The sequence below is a fragment of the Garra rufa genome, chromosome 6, assembly GCF_049309525.1.
Source record: "Garra rufa chromosome 6, GarRuf1.0, whole genome shotgun sequence".
NCBI classification, from domain to species: domain Eukaryota; kingdom Metazoa; phylum Chordata; class Actinopteri; order Cypriniformes; family Cyprinidae; genus Garra; species Garra rufa.
Window position 1 is genome coordinate 32,452,783 of NC_133366.1, and position 11,020 is coordinate 32,463,802.

The following is an 11,020-nucleotide window of genomic DNA, read 5'->3' on the forward strand; positions in this document are numbered from 1 at the left end:
CAGTTCCTGGGCGATGGCTTTCGCTGTGGCTTTCCTCAGGGGGACTGCTTCCGGATACCGGGTGGCGTAATCCACGATGACGAGGATGTGTTCGTGTCCTCGGGCAGACTTAGGCAACGGCCCTACCAGATCCAGTCCGATCCGCTCGAAGGGCACCTCAATGATGGGCAAAGGAATCAGCGGGCTGGGGGGAGGAGTCCTGGGCGCCGTGCGCTGGCAGGTCGGGCAGGCTCTACAGAACCCCTTCACATCGGCCTCCAGGCCCGGCCAATGGAAGCGGTCCCGGATCCGCTGGATGGTATTCGCTGCCCCCAGGTGACCTGCCATCGGATGGGAGTGGGCCAACTCCAGTATAGTCTCCGTCTTCGTCCGCGGTACAACCAAAAGCTCCTTTTCCTCCCCCCGTCGCTGGGCAACGCAGTACCGCAGACCGCTTCGGACGATGAAGTGCGGGAGAGGATGGGGCCGTGGGAGGACGTCGTTGCCGTCGATGGCTCTGACTTGGTTCCAGCAATGTTTTAAACGATCGTCCTCCCGCTGTTCTCTGGCAAAAGAGCCCCCCTGGCTGGCCTGCTGGAACACATCATAGAAGAGATTAGTATTTTGAGAGGGGGACTCACCATCTCTCCCGCTGTCCGAAGCTAGCAGCGCTGGCCGGCGGCGGGGTCCTCTTGGCCGGCTGCGGCGGCGACGGTTCCCTTCCGGGCTGGCGGGCTGAGCGGCGGCGGCGAGCAGGCGGTCAAACCCCGGCCAATCTCTTCCAAGCAGTAGGGGGACTGGTAAATTTTTCACTAATCCAGCCTCCACAGACCAGGTGCCGTGGGCGGCGGTGATGTTCACGCGGCGAGCTGGAACTTGTTGGGTGTCCCCGTGCACACACGTGATCGGTAGGTAACTCTTTTGGCCAGGGTGAGGAGGACATAGCTGGGCCTGGACGAGGGTGACCGCGCTGCCCGAGTCCAGAAGCGCCCGGATGGGCTTGCCGTTCAGCTTCACGTCCGCCTCTGGAGCCGCAGGTGGGACGCGCTGATGGACGATGCAGCCCGCCAGCCATGCCCGCGGAGGTGTCGTGGGGTCAGCGGTTGGCATGGGCTCGTCCATTGGAGAGGGAACCGTCGGTCTGCCAACTGCACGCGAGGTGCCCTCCGGCGTGCGTCGCTCCTGGACCACCCTCCGGGGAAACGGCGGCGCTCTCTCCCCAGCCTCCCGATGGTGGACAGCATCCGCCAGCTCGATCGCCTCCACCAGGGCGAGGACGGTGGCGGGGTTCCTCATCCCCACCGCCTGACGATGAGACCGAGGCAGGGCGCGGAGGAGGCGATCGATGACCACTCGTTCCACTACCTGAGCTGCGTCGGGGTCTCCATCCATCAGCCAATGTTGAGCTAGGCGGGCGAGTTCGGCGGCTTGGGCTCGGGCTGGCCCCCGGGCTTTAAACTCCCACTCGTGGAACTGTTGCGCCGCACAGATGGGGGACAAACCAAGCCTGGCGAGGATTTCGCGCTTCACTTCCGTGTAGTTCTCCGCGATCACAGGGGGAAGAGAGAAATACGCCCGCTGAGCGTCACCAGTGAGAAGGGGTGCCAGCGCCGAAGCCCAATCTTCAAGCGGCCATCCTTCTCGGTTGGCTGTGGTTTCAAACATTTGTAAGAATGCTTCAACATCATCGTGAGCCGTCATCTTGGGTAAAAGCCGAGCAGCCCGCATCCGGGGGTCAGGTAGTGGAACTGGCTGGGCAGCTTGGGCACGAAGGGCAGCGAGTTCTTCTTCAGCTCTGCCCTGCCGAGTGGCCAGATGTTCCACAATTTGCTGCTGGCGGATGCTTACTTCTGTGAGGCGTTGCAGCAGCTCGTCCATTTTCCAAGGGGAGAGAGGGCGCCGATCGATGCTGAGGGGGTGAACAAAAAGAAAAAAAACAAATTAATGCGGTGCAGTGCCAACACTTGTGTGTGAATTCTCCTGCAATGCCCGCATTCTCCACCAGATGTCACGGGGGAGAAAACACACAACAAGGCTGGCTGGTGAACAAAAGCCCCGGAGGGTGGATTTATTAAAAATGAAGTACGTGAAGAAGTGAAGGGGGAATTAAAGTTCGTGGTGCTGTCGTGGCTGGTGCTCCTGTGAAGTCCTCGTGCTCGTGCCTGGTGTCCAGGCGTGCTCAATCGGGCTGTCGGTCACTCGCTGCCTTCGAGGAGAAGAGAGACAAAGGATTAGAGCCAGTACGTTCAGCGTGAGACAGTCGTCTGTCGAAGTGTGCTTGGTGGTGGCTTTTAAAGCCACTTGATGATCGCCGGCAGCTGGGACCGATCAGCCCATGATGAGGACGTGCAGGTGTGCTGCGTTGGTTGCCAGGGCGACGCTGATGAGCCCAGAGAGACTCGTCACAGATTATTTCAGGGAATCTGTACTTTACACAAGTTCTATTTAATTTTTGAAAACTTTTACATACTTTGTACCTTGTTTCACTTCTAAAATGTTTGTTGTGGCTGCCGTTCATAGCTTTTAGGTCTAAATAGGAATATGCATTTAATATTTCATCAGATATAGAGAAAGTGAGATGTGTTATGTGATATCTTGTGAATATGTTTTAACACATGTTCTGATGTTTTAAAGAACCAGTATCCACCCAGTTTTATGAGCATATTTTACTGAAATTTATACAGTTCATTGCCTGGAAATCTTCAGTTCATTCCAGGATGTACATTTTGTCTGAGATAGAAACAGTAACCAAGGGAAGCAGATTTTTAGCAAATTATCAATTAATAAACTGCATCTTTAAACTTGCTTGTAAGAATAGAAAAAAACATTAAAAGTTCACCTTTATAAACATCTTGTATTACTTTCAAAATGACAATTACAACATAGGTGTCAATAGTTTTCCTTCATATTATTATAGAATGCTTTACAAAAATATCCCCAGGGCAAGGTGAGTATTTATGGAATCTTCTCAGATGTCTTCAAAAGCATGTTGATATCCATCATAATAATAATTACAGTTGACCATGGTGATCTGTAATGAGTGAGAATTCACCTGAGTGTACTGAGCCAAAATGTCTCATAACCTTTTTTTTTTACCAAATCTTCATAACCTTTGCTTTGTTTCAACACACTAACAATTTATTTGCATGAAGCAGAAACTAATGACAACAGATGACATTTCAGGTCACATCATCAAACATTCTGAGGCTCAAGAATCTTGTGAGACTTGTTTTTATGCCAATGCATTTTTAGTTTCTCTTCCACTCTCACACAGTCCGTATTTAAAGCAATGATCAGACATTACTGTAAAGGAAGTTAAATTTTTATATGATTTGTTATTTTGATGTTGAGGCAAAGTTTTTTTTTTTTGTTTGTTTGTTTGTTTTTTGTAAATGTACAGATAACAATGTCTTTGTGAAAACAATCATTCCATTATGGCATTCAATAAAGATGTACTAATGTTTGTTGTAGATTGTGATGGTGTTGGTTTTGCATTAAGTGTTTTCGACAGGAGCTGTAATCTCCTCTGACTGTTGTGGCATCCCCAGAAGTCCACTCAGTTAAAAAATAAAGAGTCACAAGTCACATAAACTTAACAAACATGATCCCAGAAAACTGCAGCAGGATGAAAGAAAACCATCACAGATTTCAGAACAATCACAGACTCCAGAACAGTCACAGATTCCAGAACAATCACAGACTCCAGAAAAGTCACAGATTCCAGAACAATCACAGCATTCAGAACAATCACAGCTTTCGAAGCAATCACAGCATCCAGACAAATTGCAGCATATATAACAGCATACAGAAATATTCGAATCTGTTTGTGCTTGCTCCTCATTAGGCCTATCCTTATCCTTCCTCAGTTTGATGTGTTCCTCGTTTTGACAAACGTTCTTGCTGTACTCGCATACCTCCATAGCTTCTCTAGTAGGTTTTAGTGAAGGTCTTGAGTCACTGCACTGAATTGTAATGTGACGCCTGATACAGAGGCTTCGAAGACTGTGTCGAAAACTTCAGGTACTTCCAGTCGGAGCTCCTTAACAAGGCATGTGGTATTCTAATGAAATGGCATCACTGGTGACGTATGTTTCCGTGTTTGACTGCAGTGCTTTAAGGAAAATAAAGTCACTTTTGGCAGAATCGACCCAGCCAGAGGGACAAAAATATTGTTTTTAAACTTCCACTTCGACTGCCATCTGTCCAGTTGACATAAATCACTTTATCCAGTCCAAATGACTTCTCATTTCCCTCTGTTTAACAAAACTGCCCAGTTTGAAAATTATAAAACATAAAACAACACTAAGCATAAAAACTTCAAAGAACTTATTTATTTTGAGACTTATTTATTATTTATTTATTACCTCGAGAAATAAACCACTTTTCAACACATCCTGTTGGAAAGCTTCAAAGCTTCATTAAGCTTCATCTCATCTCAGATTTGTAAGTGATTTTAATAGTATGGCTTTTTCTTCTTAAGTTTTTTGGCATTTGGCAAACCAGTTTGTTGGTGTATTACCGCCACTGGATAGACTGGAGTGTGGATCAGAAGATTTGGCAGGAAAAAAAAGAATTAAATAAAACCTCAACCACAGTCAGTCCTATTTCTTTTTAATATTTAATTAACTGTGAACATATTTTTTTCAATGCTGCTCCAAGATCTTTTTCAGTTTTCAGTTTTAATTTTTTCAAGTGCTTCTATTAATTCCTTTTTTTTATTTTCATATGCAGACTGCTGTCCACTACAGATATATGTAATTCTCTCAGTTACCATCCTTTTTTAAGATTTATTTTTGGCATTTTTGCTTTTATTGAGATAGGACAGATCAGCAATGACAGGAAGTGAAGTGGGAGAGAGATAGGGGGTGGGATTGGGAAAGGTCCTCGAGTCGGGATTCGAACACGGGACGCCCGGAGCGCAATGGCGCTGTATGTCAGCGTGCTGCCCACAAGGCCATCGGCGCCGACTCCATTGTTTTTCTTAACTGCAACGTTAAGGCTATTAGTCTATAGTTTGATGGGTCTGATTAAGGTTTTAGAAATGGAATATTAACTGACTCAGGGGCGGAGCCAGAGGGGTGGCTTGGGGTGGCCCACGCCACCCCTGAGAATTGATTGGCCACCCCAGGTGCCACCCCAAAATCCTACTCTACGATTGGCCATTAACGTGCTCAAAGGCGGAACCGTTGTTGACGCACTTGCTGCCTTTAAATCAGCGCGGGGGCTTGGACAGTCAGACACCAGAACTCAGAAATGTAAGTAGCAAATGTTTGATGTAAGCTAACCAACAATACATGGCTTACTGTTTTTTAGCATGTGAGTTTACAGCACTACTACTTGTGCTAGCACGCAAAGATATCTATTTACCTGTCACATCTGCCTTGATATCTAATCGCACACACAGCCCAGTATTAAGTCCGTTGAATCACGTCATGTATGCTAGGCTAATTTATCTACTGTACCTGCCTTTTTTCTGCTTTTCTGCCTACTCAGTCGACATTTGCTAGGTCATTAACTGTTAACTGTAGGCTACTTTTGTAAAAAGGATTTAACGATTTATCATTAGCAGATTAGCAGACGCAATTTTATGCAAAAAAACGTAGCCTACATTATATTTTAACCAAGGAACCAAATAAAACACGCCAGCAAAGTAACGTTAGCTCGCCGGCCCCTACCTTCAGTAAGTTAGGTTTAGGCTATATTCCCAGATAAATTCCACGCACTGTTTCGTTTTTGTTTGTTCTAACGTTATATATATATAGTCAATGTTTTCAAGCCCTGTGTTGCTAACATACCTAGGCTGTGAAATTAAGGTCTAGCCTACTGGTGGGTTTAATTGAATTTGAGCAATAGGAAACCAATTTACATCTGGAGATAGTTCTTTGTGCTCGCCAAAATCATAGAAATTATCATTACAAGACACTTACAGTAGCTCCTGTAATCCAAGACCGATTTTCTTCGAGTTGTTAGGCTTTAGAGTATTTAGTTTAACAAATGACATGGAAACAAACATAATTCATTTCATCCACATATCCTTATGCACAATGCACAACAGTTTAGCTTAAACCGTGAGAATCAAGCAAACCTCACGGCCGTCAGCAGGGCCTTAAAGTGACAGGCACTGAATTCGACTTGCACATCACCAATGCAGTAATGACATGAAAGAGTAGTCTATATAGTTTAAACTTTATAAATACTAATAGTTTAGCTCACAGGACAGATGTGGCCTTTGATTAAGCTTTAATTTTGTGTAATTAATTGTAAATAATACGTTCTTTGTTGTTCATTGTGCCATTTCTTGTTCGTTTCATTTCAATTTCTAATAATAATGTAAGTAATAATTACTAATAATGTAAATGGAAGGAAATCTGACTTCATTGCACTGCAGTATGATAAGTTTGTTTATTTATATTTGATTTTATTCAAATAAAAAGAAATTTGATGTAAGAGTACGGTCTTTGTCCTTCAATTTATGAGTATGGTGTTTGATGCATGATTTTATGATGCCACCCTTGAATTAATCAGTGCTCCACTAAGGCCACCCCTGTTAAAAAAGTCTAGAATCGCCACTGAACTGACTGCTTCCATGCGAATATGATTTCGCTTGTTTCCTATTGTATTAATTGAGATGTTTGCATACAAATGGCTTCTTAAATTCAAACATAATAAAAGTGTCATCCCTTAAATGAGAAGTTCACCTCCAGAACAAAAATTTACAGATAATTTACTCTCCCCATTGTCATCCAAGATGTTTGTGTCTTTCTTTCTTCAGTCAATAAAAAAAATATGTTTCTTCAGGAATTATCTACATATAGTGGACTTCAATAGTGCACTCAAGTTTGAGCATCCATAATGCAGTTTAAATGCAGCTTTAAAGGGCTCTAAATGATCCCAGCTGAGGGAGAAGGGTCTTATCTAGCAAAACCATCAATATGGTCAATGCAGTTTGGGATATGTCGAAAAACTCCCATCTCGTTTATTCCCCCAACTTCAAAATCATCCTACATCGCTTCAGAAGTACTGACCCAGTGTTTACAAAGTGAACATGCAAAGTAGATCAAATGCATTTTACACAAAAAAAGGGTAAAACAGCGATGTAGGATGATTTTGACATTGAAGAAGAAAACGAGATGACCCTAATATATTGACCCCGATTACACAGGCTATAAATGCACATTGCAGAGACGAGACAAGACGAGACGAGCATTTGAGATTAAAAAGTATATAAATTGTCAATTTGAAAATGACTGATTGTTTCACTTCCTTAGCTGGGATTGTTTAGAGCCAGTTGAAGCTGCATTTAAACTGCATTTTGGAAGACCTTGGGAGCACCATTCTAGTCCACTATATGGAGATCATTCCTGAAATGTTTTCCTCAAGAAACATAATTTCTTATTGACTGAAGAAAGAAAGACAAACATCTTGGTTTACAAGGGGATGAGTAAATTCTCTGTAAATGTTTGTTCTGGAAGTGAACTTCTCCTTTAATATAGTTCTGTTACTTGAGTGCAAGTGTATTCCTTTCTTGCCTAGCTAAAAATAGCTATACAAATTTTCATAATGTAGAATCTTCACTATTACAGAATCACGTTTTACAATAATATACAACTGTGTTCGGACTGACAGAGTTCCACAGAGCTCACTGTTCACGGCTCCCTATTCCCTATTCCATAAGCAACTTCATTTCACTTGACCTTTTTATCCTTCTTATCTTTCCTATCTTATTTATAATTAAACAAGCTAGTCCTTATGCCAATGATTTGACTGGACAGTTGAAACATCACTTTCATGAGTTTCCCAAGGAGCAAATAAATGAGAACCCATGCCGTAAAAGTATTTATTTACATGTTCAATCAAAGCCTTGCTTAAAAAATATTTTAAAAAATTTGTATTTGCTCCAGGCTACTTAGATACACCCAAATGCCCAATTAAGCCCCTCCTCTCATTCTCCAGTTCTGAACCTTGTAAGGCTCTCTTCCTCCATTGCATTGTTCTTTGGCATAATTTCCTAATCAGCATACTTTCATGGTTCTAACATGTATCTGACTCATCTCTTTGCCTCTTTTGCCAGGACAGAGTTGCACAATAAGGAGAACTCTAAAGAAATTTTATGTTAATTTTATTAAGTTAAAGTCTATTATTTCCATAAGCATTCTACAATGTAAGTCATGTAATGACTGTCAAAGTAAGCATTCTACAATCTAAAAAAAAATGTAAACATGCTCTAAAGGATGTTTATCTATTTTACATAAAGTAAAATAAGTATTAGAGTGTTTTATCCATGATTGCTTTAGGACTAAGACTAATCAGAGACCTTATTTTGCAAAAACATATGCCCAAATATATATAATGTGTATAACATCTAATATTACTACGATCAATAACCATAATCATGTTAAAGAAAATTGGATTTTGTGCTATGATAACAGAAAAATCTGAGTCAAATAGCACAAAAATTAGACAAAAAGAAAATGTGTAAACCACTGCCTACAGTAGATTGTAGTACCATGTGTCATGTCATTTTTATAGACTGGCAAATTAGATTGGTTTTTGTCCTGTATAATTTTTTGACTTGACTGGTTTTGACTCAAAGATGAGAACACTTTTTTTCTCTACACATGGCTAACAATTAAATGTTCTACTATGGGATTCTTCTCAGATTATTATGCTTTCTGTCTTTGCTCATTGCTGATCACCATAGCGATTGAAATGCAGGAAGGAAAAGGCAGAGTACAGCCCCTGATAAGCTTTCCTGGAATGTTTTTTTTTTTTTTTTTTGTTAGGTTGTGAACACCCTGCAGTTCGGATCATTTGCTTTCCCCATGTTTAAGTGACCTTAAAAATACCAGGCATCTTAAGACGGTGAGTGCTGCCTTTTTCTGTTTCAGATGTGTGTTGTCTTTTTTTTTTTTTTGGTTTTAGGTGAATGCTTCTCACAAAATTAAATGCATCCTGCACAACATCTATTTTTGAGGTTCTTGTTTTATAGTACTTCATGTTAATTTTTATCATGCAATTTTGTTTGTTTGTGCTGGATCGGATTATATATTTGTTTGTTGAGCATATATCCACCAACTTTATTTTTAGCCTGTTGTCCATTTTATTGTCTTTGTCCAGATTTGTGCACATACGCCAACTAATACAATGGGAGGTTTGAGGTTTCCTGCTTTTTTCATGGTGCTCTTATACACTGTAAGCTCTCACATTTATCATCACTACTTAGAACTGTTTAACCTAGAGAACTCATCAAATTTTGTGAAGCTTATAAGTATTTAATTTTTTGTCTGCTGTGATTCTGAATTGTGCTTTCAGACTGTGGTCCAGATAACTGGAGAAGTGATACAAATGGGCATGTTTTCTGAAGTTGCTGATTACTCGTTCCAGAACTGTCGGAAAGAAATGCTGGAAATGGTCATTAAACCTGGAGGTCTGCTGGAGACAGAGCTTGACAACAATAAAGATTTTAAAGCTATGTGGCATGGTGATGCAGCATGCAACAAAGCCATTCCAGAGGTTACAAAGAAGCACATGGCTGCGCTGCAGAGCTATGCAGAAGCTAGTACTGAATTTCATAGTAAATTCAAGAAGTTGCTTCAGCGCAGTAGGGGCAATTCAACTTATCGAGATGAGTTTCCTTTCAAATCTCTTTTCTTCCTGCTGACAGATGCCATGCAACTCCTAGGCAAAAAAGTGTGTCGTACAGTGTACTCGGGCACAGAGAACGAATATAGCACCAAAGTTGGGGAGAAAGTACGTTTTGAGATTTTTTTGCCAGCAAAACTAAGGTATAGTGAAGCAACTGAAGAGGCATCTAACAGTGATGACATTGGGACTGTTTTCAACATCACTTCCTGTTCTGTGATCAGCCTTGATGATCATAAATGTAATTCAGAGGAAATTGATCTGCTAATATCACCCACTGAAGTTTTTACAGTTACGGCCATCAGGAATATTGACAATAGTAATGATATGTTTAAAGAGATCACATTAACACATTCCCGCATTCAGAGTTCTTCTAACTGCATTGGCCTTGTCAGGTAAGAGATAGAGAGAGCAAGATTATTTGATTGTATAAAATAATAATCTTTGACAAACTGAGCACATCTAACTAATTTATTGATCTGAAATTTCTTTTTCTAAAGATTGCCTGATAAGTCTGAAGAAGAAGAAAAATCTGAAGAACCTGAAGAATCATCTTCAAGTTTCCTGAGTTCCAGTTCACTGAATCTGATGGCTTCCTTACTCATGCTGTACTTCCACACACTGACTCTGTAATATACTCTGTATGTTCTCAAACAGGCCCACAGTCATGTGGAAATTTAGAAAGTAAAAGTTACATTCATTTTCTCAATTCATTTTCTTTTTTCAGTGTCCTTGACTTTAAGTAAGAATTTATGACAATAATTACTGTATTTACTGTATTTTAATGCATTTTCTGTTCTCATTTTAATCTATGAAAAAAATGAAAAAAGTAAAGAGTAAGGTGCCTAGTTAGGTACTAAGGATCTAAACTATTAAGGGGCTTACAAGTAAATAGAAATTCTTATTTGTAAAATAAAAGTAGCGTTATCTTGTTTTTTGGTCAGACTTATTGTAATGGCTGATTTTAGGTCAAAATGTCAACTCTGTTAGTGTCCACCCTGTCAGAAAACCTAAAGGGTGAACATATTTAGTAAATGGATCCTTAAATTTATATACTTTAGATTGGCCAAAATTATTTTCTACATCTCCCTATCATAATTACACAAGAATTGTATTTGAAGAAGTGTTTACTTGGTTTAAAATGCTGTAAAATGTTTAGAATTGTTTTAAAAACCGCTTAAATATGCTTAAAGTTCAAAAGGGCCTATATAAATTCATAAAATTGACGTATATATATATATATATATATATTTTAGAAAAACTAGTGTTCTTTGAAAATTCCAAGCAAAAATATCCATTAATTTGTGTTTATTTGCATAGCGCTTTTCACAATACAAATCGCTGCAAAGTAGCTTTACAGAAAATTTAAATTTCTACAATATATTTAGTAGCTTATCAG

At 40.8% G+C, this 11,020-nt stretch overlaps 1 protein-coding gene across 1 annotated transcript; it reads left to right on the forward strand.

Moving 5' to 3' along the window:
* Window positions 1–8,733: 8,733 nt before the first annotated feature.
* LOC141337383 (ecto-ADP-ribosyltransferase 4) lies at window positions 8,734–10,330 on the forward strand. The gene is made up of 4 exons (XM_073843194.1): window positions 8,734–8,841; window positions 9,097–9,171; window positions 9,292–10,016; window positions 10,122–10,330. Exons 2-4 carry the CDS (start codon window positions 9,124–9,126, stop codon window positions 10,252–10,254), a joined length of 906 nt encoding a protein of 301 aa, XP_073699295.1. The 5' UTR covers window positions 8,734–8,841; window positions 9,097–9,123; the 3' UTR covers window positions 10,255–10,330.
* The last annotated feature ends 690 nt before the right edge of the window (window positions 10,331–11,020 follow it).

Bases quoted from the DNA above. Each gene is read 5' to 3' on its own strand.
- LOC141337383 (XM_073843194.1), top strand. From the start codon at position 9,124: ATGGGAGGTTTGAGGTTTCCTGCTTTTTTCATGGTGCTCTTATACACT. The intron at 9,172-9,291 runs GTAAGCTCTCAC...TTGTGCTTTCAG, and splicing joins TCATGGTGCTCTTATACACT to ACTGTGGTCCAGATAACTGG. The intron at 10,017-10,121 runs GTAAGAGATAGA...CTTTTTCTAAAG, and splicing joins AACTGCATTGGCCTTGTCAG to ATTGCCTGATAAGTCTGAAG.